A 22,625-nucleotide genomic window follows, 5' to 3' on the forward strand; every position below is an offset into this window, starting at 1 on the left:
GATGTATGCAGACACATCTGTATCCAAGAGGCAGAGGTCATAGTGTTAGCATCCATGTGAGTGCTGTGTACACGTGGGTTGGTTGTGCAATAGTGTTCGGCATATATGTAAGGTGTATTATGTGTGTCATGTGTATAAATGCATTAATTATGTGCAGCATATGTGTAAGGGGAACTATGTGTGTCATTATGTGTATAAGGGCATTAATGATGTGCGGCATATGTGTAAGGGACATTATGTGTGTCATTATGTTTATAAGGGTATTAATAATGTGCGCAAATGTGTAAGGGACATTATGTGTACAAGGGCATTATTAAAGGTTGGCATAATATGTTAGGCGCATTATATTTATAAGTACATTAATAATGTGTGTTATATGTGTAAGGGGCATTACTATGTGGTATGAAAGGCATTACTAATGTGTGGCATATGTGTATAAGGTGCTCTACAATGTGGTGTAACGTATAGAAAGGCCACTGCTGTGTGGTGTAATGTGAATAAAGAGCAATATGGTGTGGTGTAATTTGAAAAAGGTGCAATTCAGTGTGATGTAATGTGAATAAGGGGCACTACTGTGAGAAGTAACGTGTATAAGGTAAAGTGTGATGTGTGATGTAACATGAATAAGGAACACTATCGCATGATATAATGTGAATAAAGTTGCACTACTGTGTTGTGTAATTGAATTGGGGATACTTTTATATGGCCATGCCCCTTCTCTGCAAGAATGCGCACCTTTTTGGGCTGTGCAACGAATGTTCCTATTTAAAATATAGGGGGTAGGAGCACCAAAATGAAGACTGCTATGGGTGAGGGGTGATGGTGCTGGGAAAGTGGTGCAGGTTCAGAGTCAGACAGTGATAGGGGGCACCAGCCAAAATCTTGCCTAGGGCATCATATTTGTTAGGGCCGGCTCTGGGCCAGACAAGCTGCGACCCCCTAGGGGGAACCTATCGTAACTGGGGCTGAAAATTCCTTGTATCATTCGCATACAGGCCATTAGTGTCCATTTGTATATTACCTGCCAAGTTGCTACACCTCTTTCCCCACTGCCCCACCTCTAACGCCATCACATTTTTATGCAGACTATGTTCAGGTGACCGTATTAAGTTGACTTCCCCCAATGTACAGTAGATTACGTAGATCAGTGCAGATCTGATCCCGATGTCCCCCCACCCCACCCCTTTCTTTACTGAGCCTTCCTCCAAGCACAGCTTATTCTCGTAGCCCTCTCCTACAAATGCATTGCCTCTCTGTACAATTCAAAGCTTGGTTCTCACTACCCCTCCCACCAACAAAATAAAGAAAAACAAGATTAATAGTTACAATACAATTAACATTCTTTATTTCCTTTCAGAACTCGAACTAACTGAATAACAATAAGAATAATATAGTTGCCCACTTTGAACATCTGTGAATCTTGATTTTAAGAAATAAAGAAAATCTAGATTTACTAGAACTTGTACGTGTTTAATGTCTCAATGCAAACCTAAAGCAAACTAGTTCTTGCATTTAGGGAAGTGTTTCGAAGTCCATCTAAGTGACAAAGTGATACGCACTGCACTATATCATAAAAGCAATTAGTTTAATGATGCCTTAATGATATTTCATTTAATAAACCCTTACATTATTTACAATTTTCTAATGCCAAATTTGCAATTCCAGTCAGTTTGCAATAAATGTTATTGGTGTAGTTAGTTTCCAGTAATGTTTTCTTTAATGAAATAGTAGTAGCTTGGTAACACTACCTCCTCCAGTGCTTGCAGGAAAAGCATTAGCCTTCCATCCAGTATAATTAGGACCAACCTATAATGAATTGCTATGTGATATTCAGCTAATCTCAGGCAGATCAGACTTAGCTCAAGAAAGGGAGCCCTCAGATGAGAGCAGGAAATACTGTAGAATAAAATACCCAACTTGTTCTATCCATTAAGTCTTTATTCTGCAAGAATAATAGCTAAGGAAACAAAGTGGGGATGAAGAAACTATAAGATGACAGTTACAAGTCTTACAACTTTTTAAATTGTGTTCTCAAGTATAAGGCCAGGTACACATCAGAACATTGTGAATTCCAGCCGACTCGACGCTCGAGAGAAGGAAATATTGGGTGGCCGTAAACACTGCGTGCACGGCTGTGCGATATAGCCTTCCATCTCACATTCAGCTGCATGTTATCGTCAGCAGGGTCGTCTCATCTGACGTGCAGCACAACAGGTGGGATGACCGACTGATAACGCACGTGAGGGTACACACTAGACGATATGGACAATATATTGCTTCGATCTGCATCGGAATGATATATTGTTAGATATGTCGCCTAATGTGTATCCCATCCAAGTGTTTATATTAAGTAGTCAACATCAGAAAAAAAAACAAAAAAGAATTTTCCATCAGCACACTGTATAAGCCAGAAAAAAAGGCATTCTACATTCTACAGTACATGTAAATAAAATACAGAAAACTTAGTTACTGTACACACTTTTAATAAAATCTAATAAACCACCTGCCATATCAAGGCATCTCTTCTAAGGGTGGTCCTAGCTCTACACATATTAGGTCATACATTTATGTGTTTATAAATTGAGAGATTACTTACAATGGAGGCACCCCCAAATCCTCCAATATGTCACTCTAAGCACCAGCATTCCCTCCAGCTACTGATCATATATATGCCTCTCAAAATGGGTTGGGTACAGGAAAATGGCGTTTAGAATGCCGGCGGTCACATGACCAACTGCGGCATCCCGATGCCTAGAAACCAGACACCTGGTGGGTAAGCATACTAACCCTCTCCCTACTCTAACTCTAACCCTCCTTTCCCACAGCCTTACCCTAACCTCCCCTCCCTCAGCCTAACTCTAACCCTTCCCCTAGTGCATAAACCTAACTCTGACTCCCCCTACACACACACAGCCTAACCCTAAACCCCACCCCCTCAGCCTAGCCCAAACCATCCCCAGCACACTACGTTTGGGATGTCGGCTGTGGGGATTCTGGCATTAGCATTCTGAACGTTGGCATGCCTACTACATCCCAACAAAACAGTGATGTACAAAATGCAACTTGCTCAAGCAATTTATTGGCCTTCGCAGCCAGGGGCTTGTAAATGGAGGGGTTTATAAATGAGATAAGACACACAAAAAATGTTGCCCCCAACACACTGCTACAAGCCAATAAAAAAGCCAGCATTCTACAGGTAGATAGAAGGCAGTATACTCAGTTATACACATTTGCAAATATATGTCACCCGCTACATCAAGGTGACTCTGCTAAGGTGGTCCTGACTGCATAGATGAGTGCATGTGGTGTGCAGGGTATGTGCCGCACACACCCTTAAGTAGCCCACAGCTTCTCCTCTTTGCATCTCAGCTGGCTCCCAGGGAAGAGGAAAACCTCTTTTTGAATACAAGATGGCCAATGTGAAACTGTTATATCTGAATAGAGCAGTTTCATCTTGGTTTTAAAACAAGGCTGTCTCATCCCTATGGGCAGCATATGCATAGGTGAGTAATCTACATTATGGGGGGGCTAGTTAGTCAATGTCCTGTGAGGGGGAGGGTCTCAGTCTGTGTCCCGGGGGGAGGACAACCCTTGCCCTTAGCCTGTGCACACCAATAACTAGCTCTATGCAATTTGAGCTCCTGTAATGGGTCATACATTCATGTGTAACTTAACAGGAGACAGTGGTGTCACTTGGGGGTTGAGGGAGGTGCGTTACCCACCTACCTACCTGGGTGTCACCGTCCAACGAATGACACCAAAGTGCTAGCTCTTCCTCAATGCCAGGAGTTGGGTACTGCACTGTGACAATACGTGCAGCACTCCTCCCATAGTGTAGGAGTCGGCACTGCAGCTCGACAAGTCTCCAGGAGCAGCTCAGCATCTCCGGGGATGCTGAGCACACCCCTGGAGTGATGAGAATGGGGGTTGGGTCACGAGGCCACACAGCCTGATTTTCACTGCATCAGGTGTCATACACCTCAGTGATGCCCCTGCCAGGAGGCATCCCAAAATCCTTCAATATGACACTACAAGAACCAGCATTCCCTCATATTATATACTGTATGCCTGTTAAAACAGTGATTAGAAAATGCGACTTGCTCAATCAATTTATAGGCTTACACTGGTGCTTGTCAGTGGAGGGGTTTATCTAGACACTCACAGGCTTAGAGCATGCCAAGCACTTCCCAAGCTTTTAGGCTGCCACTTTTAGTGATTTGGATTCTCTCCCAACCTTCCCCCATATTTGGCATGGGGAGACAGTGCCCAAAAATATTGGGCACTGTCCCGACTAAAATTGAGAGGGTTATTAAGTATGGCCGTGTACATACCTGTCTCTTACCTACTGTGTGCTGATAGTGCTTTACTCCTTCTGTACCATTATGTACAATAAGTGACTCCTGTAACATTACCTATATTAAATGGCCCCTTCTGTAACATTATCTACAATTAGGAGACTTGGAAAGGTGCACCAGTAATGTTTTTTTTCTTGTGATAAATATTTTTAATGTAGGTATATAATAAGTTCCACGGACAGTGATAACCACATTATTATAGCCAGCGCAGCTGCATCAAAGTGCTGAAAGTCTAACTTCAAAATGTATAAATTTTTCACTAATTCATATTTTGGTAGATGGATCCCAATGTCTTCCTCCTGCGTCCTGAATTACCTCTTCCAAGCCTTGTAAATTGGGTTTGGCTTGATAATCCAGTGCCTATAACTTTGTTCTCAAAAATGTGTTACTCTGTGGGTCTATCAGTATTCATAAGAGTTGGGATTGTGTGACCGACGGCGGGATCTCGGCTCGCCACAGTGTACACCCACGAGTGGGAATAGTCCCTGTTGGCAACTTCTCCACTGGCTCATTTCTCCACACTTTCACTGCTTAGTACATATCCTTTTTAGCCTCTAACAGCAGAATGGCCATTTGATTGGCTGACCTCGCTTTCTAATAGTCCCTTGTGCTCTAGGAAACACATAGCCAGGCTATAGATAGCAATGAGGGGGCTGTCTCTGTCATCAAAAACACAATGTATGACAGCTGCAGTCACAGTTTTCTCTGGAGCAGTCACGCTTACATTGGTGAATTATTTTTTTCATGTAACACAAGAACTTTACATGCAAAAATCAAGCATAGGATCAGTAACAATGGACAACCTGACATTGCACAACACATTGCAACCGAAAACATCGACACAGGCCTCGATTATCCAGATGGCAACACAGGTAAGTTTTGGCTGGACATGGCAGAATGCTAATGTGTGCTAATGCGAGAATATGCCTTTGTATACTAACGACTGCATGTATTTTGCCAGCTGTTCTTACTTCCTCATTAGTATTGGGACTGTATTGGGGCTCTATGAGCGATGTCGCCTAGTGTTTCCCCCTCCCGGGCCGGGTGGTTGGCGGCAGTGCATACACACTGAGCAATATGACAACCGTATCACTCAGTGACGTCACGCCGCGGCCGGGCCGTGTAGTCACCTCTTGGAGGACATGCACAGCCGACGGCAAGGGTCGTTAACAACCCGCGGCATCGCGCTTCGCTTGTCGTCGTTGGCATACACACTTGCCAAGAAAGTAAACAACGTTGCTCAGGGAGGGTGAAAATGAGAGACATTCATTTTCTCGGCAAGTATGTATGCACCTTTACACCAGCACCATGCTGGGTGCAAAAGATCCAGCTGAAATAGATGCTCAATCTCTGTCCAGACGCTACTGTACGATCGAGTGAGGAAGTCAGGCTACACTCCCATGACATGCTCATGAGATGGAAGAGTTCTGTGCAATCATATCCAACAGGTGGATCAATCCATACACACTAGCAATCTCTGTCCGTACCTGATGCAGTGCATATGCAGAAACCAATGTCTTTCTTTGGTACATGTACAGTGGGCCTCATTCAGATGTGGTTGTACCTGCGCCCATCGTTGCAGTACCGATTTTCAGTACTTTGTGCAGGACTCATTCTGCGCATGTGCGAATGGGTCCTGCGACATAGGTAGCAGAGTGGCAGGAGACCGTCAGTGATTGACACTCTGCTGGGGGACAAACGGAGGCATGTTGCCGCTGTTTAGTGGGTGGGAAGAGGCCAGGGATCTCCATTGTAGGACAGAGATTTCCTGGCCTCTGCAGTGGGCAGCTCGCACGGCAGCATGGGTGCTGCAAGCTGTCCGATAGTGACTCAGTGATCCAATGCTGCGTCCTAGGGCACAGCTCGGATCACTACTGCAGCAAGAGGTGTCTGCATGTAATAGACACATCAGCGTTTCTATAATGGGTGCAGTGTGTGCGATGCGCACACCGAACACACTGCATCCATTTAATATACTTTCCATTCCGGAGTCCCGTGGCGACTGCCCTCTAGTGCAGGCATAAATCACTGAGGCCATTTTCAAGTGAATTGCGCATGCGCACTGGAGATGTTCCCGGGAACAAGGCACGGGCGCCATGTTCCCAGAGACCTGCACATGCGCAGTAGACTCTGTCAGTATGCCAGAGTCAACTTGCTGCCAGATAGGAGAGGGCCCGCAACGGAGTCTGCACCCGGGTTCCTTCCTGTCATAAAACGCCACTGAATAGACGACTCCTGCTGTATTACCATACAGCGCTATCACTACTGCACCAAGGAGCAGTCATAGCAACTCCAATCACATCTGAATGACCCCCCATCAGTAGCGGATCTTGCCACGGGCAAGCAGGACTTTTGCCCGGGGCGTCGCTGTCCCAAGAACGCTGCCAGCCATGGCAAGATCAGCTACTGGTACCGGTGCCGTGCAGTGTGCGATTACGTCATCGCGCACCGCACGGCATTGTGGGAGCAGCCATAGACGCTAGAGGTCATAATTGACCTCTAGTGTCTATGCGGTGCTATGGGAGAAACGTCATGACGTCTCTCCCATAGATTCGAGGAGCGGCGCCAGCGGCCGGAGACGGAGGGCAGCAGCGATCAGGAAGCAGGATGGTGAGTATTTTTTTTTTTGGTAAGTGGCACAGCTACAGGGGGCACAGTATTGGGGGCACAACTACTGAGGGCACAGTACTGGGAGCACAACTACTGAGGGCATAGCTACAGGGGGCACAATACTGGGGGCACAGCTACAGGGGGCACAATACTGGGGGCACAACTACTGAGGGCACAACTACAGGGGGCACAGTACTGGGGGCTCAACTACTGAGGGCACAGCTACAGGGGGTATAACTATGACCACACCCCTTCCCCATGAAGCCACGCCCCTTTTTTATAAGCTCGGCTACGGAGTGCACTAACCCTCTTCTGCCTGTCGGGGGGTGCCAGGCCCCAAAAGAAACTGCCACCCACTGCCGACTTCTGTGATCCACTGCTGTATCCGAAGACACAACATCAGATCAACTGCGTGAACACTGGACACCTAGTAAGCCTTAGGTTACTGCAGGATGTCCGGCAAAATCACACTACCGGAGCCAAAGACGCTGTCACTGGCTTTACACTCCCAGAAAATAGGGCTGACTCGCCGCCAGTTTCTGGAACGCTCCATGTCGCTGCCCCCCAAAGTCATCATCATGTCAATCATGCTGCGACTTTTGGTGTATGCAGCGACATTGCAGGACAAGATCACCCCATGAAAAATCATGCGTTTAAGAGCATTTTAATAGCATAATTTAGCCAATAATTAAACACTGTACCTGAATTATGAGGGACATGTATTTTGAGGAGTTGGAAATGGGTTTTTGAGCTTGCAGATGGGAGTTACAAGTGTTTTCATTAATCAGAGAAATTGCAGTTGTCTGCGACAGGAAGAAAAAATGCCCGGTGCAAAATTGTGACTGCATCGCAGATCGCTATCCACTCGCAGATGCTTATGCAATTCTTGAAACGTCAAAGAATCTTTGACGTCTGAGCAAATGTGAGTAGGTATGACGCTGCCAGTAATCATGCTACTGAGACAGCCTGGAAGTTGTCTGCACTTACGTCAGAGACCCTCCCCAAAAACGCCTGGGCACGCCTGCATTTTTTCTGACACACCCAGAAAATGTAAGGATTCCAACCAGAAACGCCGGCTTCCTGTCAGTCAAACAGCGGCTACATTGCGATTACGATCTATATGCATTTTCTGTCACTATTACCACTCACGCGTGCGCAATGCGAATGCTACGCATACTCAGTCGTTCGATAATCGCTCAATTTGCGATTTTTCTGAATAGTGGTCAATGCTGAATTAGGCCCTAAAGCAATAAAAAGTTTTTAATTTGGTTAAAAAAACCACACTTTTTTACAATTGTTTCTCTGACGTCCTAGTGGATGCTGGGGACTCCGTAAGGACCATGGGGAATAGCGGCTCCGCAGGAGACTGGGCACAAAAGTAAAGCTTTAGAACTACCTGGTGTGCACTGGCTCCTCCCCCTATGACCCTCCTCCAAGCCTTAGTTAGATTTTTGTGCCCGAACGAGAAGGGTGCACACTAGGTGGCTCTCCTGAGCTGCTTAGTGAAAAGTTTAGTTTTAGGTTTTTTATGTTCAGTGAGACCTGCTGGCAACAGGCTCACTGCATCGAGGGACTAAGGGGAGAAGAAGCGAACTCACCTGCGTGCAGAGTGGATTGGGCTTCTTAGGCTACTGGACATTAGCTCCAGAGGGACCGATCACAGGCCCAGCCATGGATAGGTCCCAGAGCCGCGCCGCCGGCCCCCTTACAGAGCCAGAAGACAGAAGAGGTCCGGAAAATCGGCGGCAGAAGACGTCCTGTCTTCAACAAGGTAGCGCACAGCACTGCAGCTGTGCGCCATTGCTCTCAGCACACTTCACACTCCGGTCACTGAGGGTGCAGGGCGCTGGGGGGGGGGGGGGGGGGGCGCCCTGAGACGCAATAAAAACACCTTGGATGGCAAAAAATGCATCACATATAGCTCCTGGGCTATATGGATGAATTTAACCCCTGCCAGAATACACAGAAAAACGGGAGATAAGGCCGCCGAGAAGGGGGCGGAGCCTATCTCCTCAGCACACTGGCGCCATTTTCCCTCACAGCTCCGTTGGAGGGAAGCTCCCTGGCTCTCCCCTGCAGTCACTACACTACAGAAAGGGTTAAAAAAGAGAGGGGGGCACTAATTAGGCGCAGTATAAACAATACAGCAGCTATAAGGGGAAAAACACTTATATAAGGTTATCCCTGTATATATATAGCGCTTTGGTGTGTGCTGGCAAACTCTCCCTCTGTCTCCCCAAAGGGCTAGTGGGGTCCTGTCCTCTATCAGAGCATTCCCTGTGTGTGTGCTGTGTGTCGGTACGTTTGCGTCGACATGTATGAGGAGAAAAATGATGTGGAGACGGAGCAGATTGCCTGTAATAGTGATGTCACCCCCTAGGGGGTCGACACCTGAGTGGATGAACTGTTGGAAGGAATTACGTGACAGTGTCAGCTCTGTATAAAAGACAGTGGTTGACATGAGACAGCCGGCTACTCAGCTTGTGCCTGTCCAGACGTCTCATAGGCCGTCAGGGGCTCTAAAGCGCCCGTTACCTCAGATGGCAGATATAGACGCAGACACGGATACTGACTCCAGTGTCGACGGTGAAGAGACAAATGTGACTTCCAGTAGGGCCACACGTTACATGATTGAGGCAATGAAAAATGTTTTACACATTTCTGATAATACGAGTACCACCAAAAAGGGGTATTATGTTCGGTGAGGAAAAACTACCTGTAGTTTTCCTGAATCTGAGAAATTAAATGAGGTGTGTGATGATGCGTGGGTTTCCCCCGATAACAACTGATAATTTCTAAAATGTTATTGGCATTATATCCTTTCCCGCCAGAGGTTAGGGTGCGTTGGGAAACACCCCCTAGGGTGGATAAAGCGCTCACACGCTTGTAAGAACAAGGGCTCTACCCTCTCCTGAGATGGCCGCCCTTAAGGATCCTGCTGATAGAAAGCAGGAGGGTATCCTAAAATGTATTTACACACATACTGGTGTTATACTGCGACCAGCAATCGCCTCAGCCTGGATGTGCAGTGCTGGGTTGGCGTGGTCGGATTCCCTGACTGAAAATATTGATACCCTAGATAGGGACAGTATATTATTGACTATAGAGCATTTAAAAGATGCATTTCTATATATGCGTGATGCACAGCGGAATATTTGCCGACTGGCATCAAGTCTAAGTGCGTTGTCCATTTCTGCCAGTAGAGGGTTATGGACACGACAGTGGTCAGGTGATGCGGATTCCAAACGGCATTTGGAAGTATTGCCTTATTAAGGGGAGGAGTTATTTGGGGTCGGTCTTTCAGACCTGGTGGCCACGGCAACAGCTGGGAAATCCACGTTTGTACCCCAGGTCGCCTCTCAACATAAGAAGACGCCGTATTATCAGGCGCAGTCCTTTCGTGGGCAAGCGGGCAAAAGGTTCCTCATTTCTGCCCCGTGACAGAGGGAGAGGAAAAAGGCTGCAGAAATCAGCCAGTTCCCAGGAACAGAAGCCCTATCCCGCCTCTGCCAAGCCCTCAGTATGACGCTGGGGCTTTACAAGCAAAATCAGGCACGGTGGGGGCCCGTCTCAATGAATTTCAGCGCGCAGTGGGCTCACTCGCAATTAGACCCCTGGATCCTTCAGGTCATATCTCAGGGGTACAAATTGGAATTCGAGACGTCTCCCCCTCGCCGTTTCCTAAAGTCGGCTTTACCGATGTCTCCCTCTGACAGGGAGGTAGTTTTGGAAGCCATTCACAAGCTGTATTCCCAGCAGGTGATAATCAAGGTACCCCTCCTGCAACAGGGAACGGGGTATTATTCCACACTGTTGTGGTACCGAAGCCGGACGGCTCGGTGAGACCGATTCTAAATCTAAAATCTTGAACACTTACATACGGAGGTTCAAATTCAAGATTGAGTCACTCAGAGCAGTGATTGCGAACCTGGAAGAAGGGGACTACATGATGTCTCGGGACATCAAGGATGCTTACCTTCATGTCCAAATTTACCCTTCTCACCAAGGGTACCTCAGGTTTGTGGTACAGAACTGTCACTATCAGTTTCAGACGCTGCCGTATGGATGGTCCACGGCACCCCGGGTCTTTACCAAGGTAATGGCCGAAATGATGATACTCTTTCGAAGGAAGGGAATTTTAGTTATCCCTTACTTGGACGATTCCCTGATAAGGGTAAGATCCAGGGAACAGTTGGAGGTCGGTGTAGCACTATCTCAGGTAGTGTTGCGGCAGCACGATTGGATTCTCAATATTCCAAAATCGCAGCTGATTCCGACGACTCGTCTTCTGTTCCTAGGGATGATCCTGGACACAGTCCAGAAAAAGGTGTTTCTCCCGGAGGAGAAAGTCAGGGAGTTATCCGAGCTTGTCGGGAACCTCCTATAACCGAGCCAAGTCTCAGTACATCAATGAAAGGGTTCTGGGAAAAATGGTGGCTTCCTACGAAGCAATCCCATTCGGCAGATTCCACGCAAGAACTTTCCAGTGGGACCTGCTGGACAAATGGTCCGGGTCGCATCTTCAGATGCATCAGCGGATAACCCTGTCACCAAGCACAAGGGTGTCTCTCCTGTGGTGGTTGCAGAGTGCTCATCTTCTAGAGGGCCGCAGATTCGACATTCAGGACTGGGTCCTGGTGACCACGGATGCCAGCCTGCGAGGCTGGGGAGCAGTCACACAGGGAAGGAATTTCCAGAGCTTATGGTCAAGCCTGGAGACATCACTTCACATAAATATCCTGAAGCTAAGGGCCATTTACAATGCTCTAAGCTCAGCAAGACCTCTGCTTCAAGGTCACCCGGAGTTGATCCATTCGGACAACATCACGGCAGTCACCCACGTAAACAGACAGGGTGACACAAGAAGCAGGAGGGCAAGGCAGAAGCTGCAAGGATTCTTCGCTGGGCGGAAAATCATGGGATAGCACTGTCAGCAGTATTCATTCCGGGAGTGGACAACTGGGAAGCAGACTTCCTCAGCAGACACGACCCCCACCCGGGAGAGTGGGGACTTCACCCAGAAGTCTTCCACATGTTTATAAAACTCGACAAGTATTGCGCCAGGTCAAGGGACCCTCAGGCAATAGCTGTAGACGCTCTGGTAACACAGTGGGTGTACCAGTCAGTGTATGTGTTCCCTCCTCTGCCTCTCATACCCAAGGTACTGAGAATTATAAGATGGAGAGGAGTAAGCACTATATTCGGGGCTCCGGATTGGCCAAGAAGGACTTGGTAACCGGAACTTCAAGAGATGCTCACGGAGGATCCGTGGCCTCTACCTCTAAGAAGGGACCTGCTCCAGCAAGGACCCTGTCTGTTCCAAGACTTACCGCGGCTGTGTTTGACGGCATGGCGGTTGAACGCCGGATCCTGAAGGAGAAAGGCATTCCGGATGAAGTCATTCCTATCCTGATCAAAGCCAGGAAAGATATAACCGCAAAACATTATCACCGCATTTGGCGAAAATATGTTGCGTGGTGCGAGGCCAGTAAGGCCCCGACGGAGGAATTTTCAACTAGGTCGATTCCTACATTTCCTGCAAACAGGAGTGTCTATGGGCCTGAAATGGGGGTCCATTAAGGTTCAAATTTCGGCCCTGTCAATTTTCTTCCAAAAAGAACTAGCTTCAGTCCCTGAAGTTCAGACGTTTGTGAAAGGGGTACTGTATATACATCCTCCTTTTGTGCCTCCAGTGGCACCTTGGGATCTAAATGTAGTTTTTGGGTTCCAAAAGTCACATTGGTTTGAACCACTTAAATATGTGGAGTTAAAATATCTCACATGGAAAGTGGTCATGCTGTTGGCCCTGGCCTGGGCCAGGTGCGTGTCAGAATTGGCGGCTTTATCCTGTAAAAGCCTCATCTGATTTTCCATTCGGACAGGGCGGAATTGAGGACTTGTCCTCAGTTTCTCCCTAAGGTGGTTTTCAGCGTTTCACCTGAATCAACCTATTGTGGTGCCTGCGGCTACTAGGGACTTGGAGGACTCCAAGTTGCTAGACGTTGTCAGGGCCCTGGAAATATAGGTTTCCAGGACGGCTGGAGTCAGAAAATCTGACTCGTTGTTTATTCTGTATGCACCCAACAAGCTGGGTGCTCCTGCTTCTAAGCAGACTATTGCTCGTTGGATTTGTAGTACAATTCAGCTTGCACATTCTGTGGCAGGCCTGCCACAGCCAAAATCTGTAAAAGCCCATTCCACAAGGAAGGTGGGCTCATCTTGGGCGGCTGCCCGAGGGGTCTCGGCTTTACAACTTTGCCGAGCAGCTACTTGGTCAGGAGCAAATACGTTTGTAAAATTCTACAAATTTGATACCCTGGCTGAGGAGGACCTGGAGTTCTCTCAATTGGTGCTGCTGAGTCATCCGCACTCTCCCGCCCGTTTGGGAGCTTTGGTATAATCCCCATGGTCCTTACGGAGTCCCCAGCATCCACTAGGACGTCAGAGAAAATAAGAATTTACTTACCGATAATTCTATTTCTCGTAGTCCGTAGTGGATGCTGGGCGCCCATCTCAAGTGCGGATTGTCTGCAATACTGGTACATAGTTATTGTTACCAAAAAATCGGGTTATTGCTGTAGTGAGCCATCTTTTCTAGAGGCTCCTCTGTTATCATGCTGTTAACTGGGTTTAGATCACAAGTTATATGGTGTGATTGGTGTGGCTGGTATGAGTCTTACCCGGGATTCAAAATCCTTCCTTATTGTGTACGCTCGTCCGGGCACAGTATCCTAACTGAGGCTTGGAGGAGGGTCATAGGGGGAGGAGCCAGTGCACACCAGGTAGTTCTAAAGCTTTACTTTTGTGCCCAGTCTCCTGCGGAGCCGCTATTCTCCATGGTCCTTACGGAGTCCCCAGCATCCACTACGGACTACGAGAAATAGAATTATCGGTAAGTAAATTCTTATTTTTTCAATGTTAATAGAAAAATAAATAAAAGGAAAAATCATGTATCTGATACATTTTAAGAACTTAAAATACTTTGTTTATAGCCGTTAATAACCTTCTATACTGTTATGTTTCTGAGTGATTTCCCACTTTCCCCAGGTCTCGCACTATAGAATTGCAGCACATGGTGTGAATAGGCTTTTAACATTGAATTGCGCCACATGTGAGAACTTGCTTGGTAAAAACAACCCATGAAGTGCTCAGTATTTCAACCCGTGGCTTCCACGACTGGAACCTGTGGCTAATTGAAGCGCCCCTTGTGTCTGCAACCAATTTATGGCGGTATTTTGACCTGGACACAGTGGAGCCAGTGGAGAAGTTTCCCATGGCAACCAATCAGCACTGAAGTACCATCTATAATTTGCATACTATAAAATAATACAGAGCTACTGATTGGTTGATGGGGCCACTTCTCCACTGGCTAACTTCTCCGCTCTTATCCATGCTTAGTAAATATCCCCCTAAGTCACATACGGTATCTTTCATATACAATCCATACCAAGTAAATCGGGTAAAACATAAATGGGTAGCTTTTAGGTCTAAGGGGGACATGTACTAAGCAGTGATAAAAGTGGAGAAGTAAGCAAGTGAAGAAGTTGCCCATGGCAACCAATCAACTGCTCTGTATAATTTTATAGTATGCAAATTATAAATGTTACGTCAATGCTAATTGGTTGTCATGGGCAACTTCTCCACTGGCTCAATTCTCCACTGTTATCACTGCTTACTTAGTACATCAAGTCTTAATTCTACGTCACCTTCAAAGGGGATATATCACTACTCCTAATATCTAATTGGGTATTTTGTTTCTCAAATACCAAATGTTGTTAGTTCAGCAGATCTAAGATCGTTTCAGTTCTGTTCAGTCAGATTGTCACACCTGATTGGTCAAGTGGAATTCCTTAAGCTGAAGGTACATTGCATTATTAGTAAATCACCCCCTTAGCTTCAATGTTGTCCCCAATGGGGTGGTCTTCAGGTTGCTGGTGGACGGGTTCCTCCCGACAACCACCATACCGGCGCCGGCATACCGACAGCTTTTCTCCCTCTTGGGGGTCCACGACCCCCCAGGAGGGAGAATAGATAGCGTGGCGCGCCACCGTGCCTGCAGAGTGGCGAGTGCAGCGAGCCCGCAAGGGGCTCATTTGCGATCGCCCAGCTGTTGGTATGCCGGCGGTCGGGATTCCAGCGCCGGTATGCTGGCCGCCGGGAGCCCGACCGCCGGCATCACATACTACGCCCCCAATATGTGCTGTGTGCAGAAATGTGGTCTAACTATGAGCATTTTAAAGGTATTTCTTGACCTATGCTTGGTACATACAAAGTATGCAATATTCTCCCAAAACGTGTCTGACATCTTGCTCACAATTAATTACTGTAGATTGACATCTCATGTTTGCTTTAATAGCTCCTGCATGCACAGAAGCCATCATAACAGTTTCATAGGTATCGCTGCTTGGTATAACAAATATACTCTGACAATGTCTTACCCAAGTCTTACAATTCAGCATGCAGGAACAGAACACAATCTCCTATTTTAACCCTTTACATGCGTCTTGAGATGTGATACACCCTTGTAGGCTTTATTCCAGGAATGACCTGAAGTAAAAAAGAGGTGTTTAGGAAATAGTTTTGTTTTTTTGTTTGTTTTGTTTCTTACATTCCTTTCCTACAGGGATTTCTGAAGATGAAACAATGTAAAAATTCCGCTTGTACTGATTGAAACTTGAGCTGTACAGTGAAATGCCAAGACACAGGTTGAGAAAACACATGTGCTCTTTAGGACCGAGAGAAGTGTCCTGTACCTGGCTAAGTGTCCCCACCTTCTTTCATGTAGTGTACCTGGATTCCTTATAGGGAAAATAAGGAAGTGGCTAGATCCAAGTTGAAAGGTGTTTCTACCTGCATGGCAGTTTCAGTCTCTGTAAGATTGCATTCCCAGCTCATGTGTGGACTGTAGTACATTACTAGCACTTGCTGATTCTGATTTACAGGGAATGTAGTGACCTATAACTGGATCACAGTTCTACAGCCCACCTAACCACTAGAGTTCAGAAGATAAAGTGTTTTTTTGTTTGTTTTTTCCATATATTTATCCAGCCAGAAGTAAAAACGAATGGGGATTGAATTGATTTGGCTCTTAGCTTTTTTTCTGCATGGAAAATATCATGTTCAAGGTAAGACTGGGTTTAATTATTGAGGTATCGTATTTATGGTTATATAGTAACATGTAGTAATAATCTGTAATCTGCCCATCATAATTAGTGTTTTCCTTGTAATAAAGAGGGTACTTCCTGTCTCTCTTATCTAATGCTCAATGGTTCTGACACTCGCAGACAAATGTACAAACTAAAATGATCATGTGATGTTTAAAAACCATTTAAATGCTGCTGGGAAACATTGGGTAACTCCAGGGTCTGTTTACATACAGTAGTCCAGTTCCCCAGACACCCTAGCTGGTGCATAAAATAAGTGAACCATGATAGCATGTTGTTTTAAAGGATTACATGTGGTCACAGAATTGGCACACAGAACTGTGGTGGCTTAAACGTATATATTTGCGTTGAAAGGTTTAATGTTTACAGTCAAAATTTTATTGATGCTAGATCATAACCAACCTGAATTCTTGTGGTGAGGGAATTGGCCCACAAATACAGAAAACATGGTATATTATGGCCCATGACACATGTAAAACAACACTCAGGTAGGCTTATTAGGGAAATTCACCACTTTTGTCTTTCATTTATTTTCCATTGATTTGCATCTGGGTCGAGGGTTTTTTTTATTTTATTTCCTTCTCTCACACAGAGGAAGTAAGGAAATTCTGTTTACAATATGGCTAGTGTTCTTTGCAGTCTGTATTTCTTGGCTGGCATAGCTTATTAGAAAACAATAAGAGATAATGTTATTTGTGTATATGTACTCGCAGTGTAAGTTTAGATGCGCAAAACTTTAATTATTATCACATGGCTCACTCTATAATACTATCGGTGGGTTGCAGTTAAAATGCTGGCTAACAGGATCCCGGCGGTAGGGATCAGTGACGTGCGGTGAGGTGAGGCAGAGCCTTTCCTGTCATTCTTGCGTTTAAACCAGAGTTTTGACTGAATAAAAAAAATATATGAAAAATACAGATAATTTGTTTGAAATATCTTCTTTGCATTATTCTAATAATTTTTATAGCCCAAACTCTGGAGTAAAAAGTCTATGGCAGGTGAGGCAGTGCCTCCCCTGTGTATTCTTTCCACACATCTCTAATCAAAACTCACCAGATTTCCAGGAGTTTATAATGCTGCACCTGTGTATAATGTCCAGATGTACCCTTTGGCTCATATATTGCATGTAAATCTGGCTCTGGGGTTAGCCAGTGCCTCCTGAGCCATTTAGCTCACCGCACGTCCCTGGTAGGGATACCAACGCCAAAATCCTGACAGCTGACAATGCCAACAGCCCAGGGCTATTCCCACTCGTCACTGTCCACAACACTCATACAGTGGGAATAGGTCCTGTGGCCAGCGTAGCGAGCCACCGAACCCGTTGCGTGGCAAACGCAGTGAGCCCGCAAAGGGACTCTTAGCACTCGCCCCACTGTCGGCATTCTGGCGGGCAGGATGCCTCTGTCGGGGTATTGACAGCCAGCATCTCCTGTCTGCCGGTAAAAAATATGTCATCCCTATTGGCCTAGAGACCAAAATGAGCTAAAACTGAAACCTTTTATATTTACATTAAATATTTAAATTTAGACTTACTGATCACATACAGTACACCAGAGGGACTTGCCGAACTACAAGTTCCAGAAGGTTCAGTAGTCAGAGAGATCTTGTAGTTCCATAACAGCTGAAGGGTCACAGGTTATCCAGGTATGACTTAGACTACTTTGGATATTTCTTTGCCTCTATGATTTGTGTAATTGATTGATTGACTGATTATCTTCTATTATTTCTTTAAATATTGTTTTGAATGTGCACAACGTGTCAACAAAATCTGGCACAATTTTCTTATCTTCTTTATTTTTGTTGAAGAAATAAATCCAGAAATCCAATTTTAGCAACAACAAATACAAATGAGAACATAGTAAAATGTGCAAAGCATTCATTGCTATGCGCGTATGGCGCGCTGATTTTTACAGTCCACCGCTTCTTAAACTCAATCGGCCAAATATATTAGGACAGGGCACACATCTGCTGGCCTTACTGAAATAACATTTACTGTACATGCAAACACTGGTGCATTTATAATAAGTGCAGGGGGGCCCGCACTGCACACCATGCACCAATTGCTTTCAATACTTACCCTCAGGAGTCCTGCGTAGGCAGCAGCAGGGCTGACAAATCACTAGGTGCAGTACGGAAATAACTGGGAAAACGTATGTTGCGCCATTTTCTTAGAGACCTGTGCATGCGCACTAGACTCTGAAACAGCGCTAGGGTCCCCTAGTGACTCTTGTGCCCAGAGCTACAGCACTGCCAGCAGCTAGAGAGGAGGGGGAACAGATGGAGCCTCTATACGGGCCTCCTCCTCTTTAGATGCACCCCGGCATGCAAATGAATGTAGGCGCTGTGCTCCTACACAGTTATATGTGCTGTCGTTTATAGTAGCTATTTTTTTTATATATATATTTTTATTTTCAATTTCCAATTCTTTTAATTGAATAACACTTGCACATTTTGGAAATGAGTATTGGATTAGCATATGACATCTTGTTGTGATTAGGGTCTCCTTTAAAAACTGTATTACGTTAGTAACAGGAGCAGCGCAGTGATTGGAAACTTGGAAAATACACATTCAGGAAGATGAATAACTGGCTGTTTAAGTACCTCACACCCTCCCCATTCCCTCCCCCATTAACTCCTCTCTTTTTCTCTCTCTCTTTTTCCTCCTACCTTCTTCATCTCTTTGAGGCCTATGTATCAACTGGTTTGTTTTTTTCACGTACGCTGCTGTTCACAGGTCCTATATGGGAATGGCAATCTTGAGAAATTTATCAAGCAATAAAAAGTAATTTTTTTTAGAGCTTGAAGGCTCTAGCTCAGTGGTCTCCAACCTTAATTGGGGTGTGAGCTACTTTCGGAAAATAAAACCTCTGAAGGTGCTCCCCCCTCCCCCCAATGCGTGTGTGTTCGTGCGAAAGTGGTTGTGGCCTCACAAAAGTGGGTGTGGCCTCACAACTACAAGTAATGCCCCCCGCGTAGTGCCAGATACACAAATAATGCCCCTCAGCAGTGCCAGATATTCAAATAATGCCTCCCAGCAGTGCCAAATGCACAAATAATGCCCCCAGCAGTGCCAGATACACAAATAATGCCCCCCAGCAGTGCCACATATAATGCTCCCACCAGTGCCAGATACAATTCCCCCCGCAATGCCATTTAAAATGCCCCCCATAGCGCCAGATAAAATGCCCCCCCCCCCCCCCCACACACACAGTGTCCGATACAGTGCTAACCCTTGCTGGCTTCTTCTACTGCCACCGGTGCTGCTCCTACTGTATGAGGGTCGGAAGGGGAGGAGAGCGTTGCGCGCGCCTCTCCTGTGAAGTCCGGAGAGCGGCTGCGGTGAGGGTGACACAGTTTCCGGTGGCGGCGGGCATTTAAAATATGGTGCCGGTAAGTGAGCCAATCAAAACTTGTGGTCCGGCAGTCAATCAGGTGCCGTCACTGCCAGTCCACGAGTTCTGATTGGCTGACGGCCGGCACCATATTAAAAATGAAGGGTGGAGTGCCAGTGACTGCCCAAGCCCGTGCGCTCTGTGAGCTACCAAAAATACAACGGCGAGCTACCGGTAGCTCGCGAGCTACGGGTTGGAGATCACTGCTCTAGCTACAGTAATACAGACTTTAGATAATGGGCCTAATTCAGAGATGGACGAATCCACCCAGTCCATCTGGTCTACGCACATGCACTGACTACAGTGTGCGTGCGCGACCTTACACATTGCAGCCGCATCCAGGAACGATGCGGCCGCAGTGTGATTGACAGGGGCGGCGTCGTGGCATCATCGCAGCATTAGGGGGGACGGGCGTACCTAAAGGGGGCATGTTGGGAGCATTATCGGGGCGGCTGCGTGACATCACACGCAGCTGTTCCGAAAACAAGGGGCTGGTGACCGTCTGACAGCGCAGCCAGGCTGAGCTGCCAGGGGTCAACCTCAGATCTGATGCGTCCGGAATCTAATTGCGGACACATCGGAGGGCGGCCTCACACATGCTGGACGGCCTTGCCCTGTGCTGGGCGGCCCCCAGTATATGCAGAGATGAACGCAGATCTGGCTGCGTATATCTCTGAATAACCTCCAATGTTTGCAGGCACTTTTCATAGATTGCATGGAGGGATCTTTTTCAGATCCCTCCCCTTTGTGCCTGCAGCTCATCATTTACTGCGCACTACTAGCAGTAAAGCACCACTAGTAGCACCAGTCCTCTGCAGTTCCTAAATGTACACACATATATTTTGTGGCAAAAAGCCACAAAGGCAATTTGTATTTCAGAAGTGCTTAGTGCTGCCTAATAACATTTCTTGGTGCTTATGAAATTTTAACTAAAAAAAAAAACATATTCAAGAACGTTTTCTTGAAATGATCAAAAATATGCTTTTTACAATAATGAGCATGTCTGAAAAGAACACTGCAGCAGAGCAACATATATGATACAGGTTGAGTATCCCATATCCAAATATTCCGAAATACGACATTTTTGGAGCAGGACTGAGATAGTGAAACCTTTGTTTTATGATGGCTCATTGTACACAAACTTTATTTAATACACAAAGTTATTAAAAATATTGTATTAAATGACCTTCAGGCTGTGTGTATATGATGTATATGAAACATAAATGCATCCTGTGCTTAGACTTGGGTCCTATCGCCATGATATCTTATTATGGTAGTTATTCCAAAATACAGAATAATCCGATATCCAAAATACTTCTGGTCCCAAGCATTTTGGATATGGGATACTCAACCAGTATATAAACTGAGTACTGCTGAGTGGTTCAGTGCAGGGGTGTAGCCAGAACTTTGTGGGACCCATAGCAACTTTTTGAAGGGTCCCCCATCCCAATGCTTCTCCTCTCCACAGCAATTGTTAATTGTATCCAGCGGCACCAGAACGTGTTGTTGTTGGGGGGGCATATATAAAAATAAATTTAGGCTCTCCCCCCTACGATTATCCACCCCCACCCCACGCAGGGAGCACTTACCCCCCAGATCACCACGGAGAATCTGATTCAAAAGCGCCGCAGCATGCTGCTCCGTGTCCTCCTGTCCTAGCCGTCTCTCAGATGCACTACTGGGAGGAGACGTGGCCATGCTGAGCCTGCTGGGACATCCCTGTCTCCTCCCAGTAATGCCACTGTGAAGAGCCGGCTGGACAGGACACGGGGCAGCACGCAGCGGCGCCGGAGTTTTGAAGTCACAGTCTCCGCGGTGATCTGGGGGGTAAGAGCTCCCACTCCCCACCCCTGCGCCTCTCTCATGTTTGGGGGTGGCATGCTGCCCCCTTGCCCCCTCCCATTCCGACGCCTATGATTGTATCCCCCATAATAGTGCCCTAGTTCATTTTCTAAACCATAATAGTGGCTAAGTTAATGTTATACCCCATAGTAGCGCCCTAGTTTATTTTATGAACCATAGTAGTGCCCTAGATCACGTTATGTCACATTGTACACATTATGCAACACAGTACCCCCAATTCACATTATGACATAGTGTCTCCAGTTCATAATATGCCCCACTATAGAGCCTCCACTTCATATTGTACCACATTACATTGTCAACGTTCATATTATGTAACATTATAATCCCCTCCAGTTTATTTTATACCACATTACAATGAGCAGGTCCAGGGGCATACCTAGATATTTTGCAGGCTCCAAGGCAAACGTTTGTAAGAGCCCTATGTACCACTTATTGGTGAAAAATGTAAATAACACATGTAACTTTTGTTAGGAATGTGGGCCCCTATCAGCTCAGGGCCCCATAGCAGCTGCACTCCCTGCACCTAGGGTAGCTACGCCCTTGATTCAGTGCATTTGCATATTGTGGGGGACCTGGGAAACCTTTAATTTTGTAGCATACTGATGCAATGCACATCAGAACACCAAGGGACTTCAGGTTTTCAGAATCGCTGTTCTGGCCCAGGCTCATTAAGTACTATGGTAATTATCGTACCCTAATTCTCAGTTTGAATGGTACTTATTGTTGATGGCATTTCACACATATTGCTAAATATTCCCAAAACCTCTGTCTGTTTGTATAAGTGCCATCTCTATGGTTCATGTTTGCATGTACAATATATATGTACTTCAGATAATAATATAGCTCTTTGTGCATCTCCCCACTTGCTCTCTCTCCTCTTGCCTGTAGGAAGTTGTTCCCTGGGAAGTACAATGACATGTGGAGACTGCCTGAAGTTAGGACCACACTGTGCTTGGTGTTCCCAAAAGGTAAAATGTCACCAAATGTGTGACTAACAGGACCTGTGCCATTGTCAGCTTTTATTACTAATGACATTACTAGTATACTGGGTATTCCCCCTATGTACAGAAGAATTACCCACATCACATCATATTGCCAGTGTTATGTTAAACACTAATAAATCACAACATTAAAGTGCTGCATGCTTTTATAAGCAATTACTACAACTAATGAAAAAGCATTAAGCGTAAACACAAAACATTACAGCGTAAACACAAGATTGTTATGGATGTCACTAC

General features: G+C 46.0%; 1 protein-coding gene and 1 long non-coding RNA gene across 5 annotated transcripts in view; one reads left to right on the top strand and one right to left on the bottom strand.

Annotated features, from left to right (window-relative positions):
* LOC134944790 (uncharacterized) overlaps positions 1-22,625 on the bottom strand; it is a 129,499-nt gene that overhangs the window by 67,003 nt on the left and 39,871 nt on the right. The window contains exon 2 of the long non-coding RNA XR_010181953.1: positions 15,404-15,512. This is a non-coding gene — a long non-coding RNA (uncharacterized LOC134944790). The remainder of the gene's footprint in view (positions 1-15,403; positions 15,513-22,625) is intronic.
* Positions 5,054-22,625, top strand: part of ITGB6 (integrin subunit beta 6) — a 195,406-nt gene continuing 177,834 nt past the window's right edge. For 3 of the 4 annotated variants that reach the window (XM_063933652.1, XM_063933654.1, XM_063933655.1), the window contains exons 1-3: positions 5,054-5,227; positions 16,014-16,090; positions 22,276-22,355. In XM_063933652.1, coding sequence (XP_063789722.1) covers positions 16,030-16,090; positions 22,276-22,355 — 141 coding nt within the window. In that variant the 5' untranslated portion in view covers positions 5,054-5,227; positions 16,014-16,029. Of the gene's footprint in view, positions 5,228-15,695; positions 16,091-22,275; positions 22,356-22,625 lie in introns of those variants that run through there. The other variant, XM_063933653.1, reaches the window with a different exon arrangement.

This window comes from Pseudophryne corroboree, chromosome 7, assembly GCF_028390025.1.
Source record: "Pseudophryne corroboree isolate aPseCor3 chromosome 7, aPseCor3.hap2, whole genome shotgun sequence".
Lineage (NCBI taxonomy): Eukaryota > Metazoa > Chordata > Amphibia > Anura > Myobatrachidae > Pseudophryne > Pseudophryne corroboree.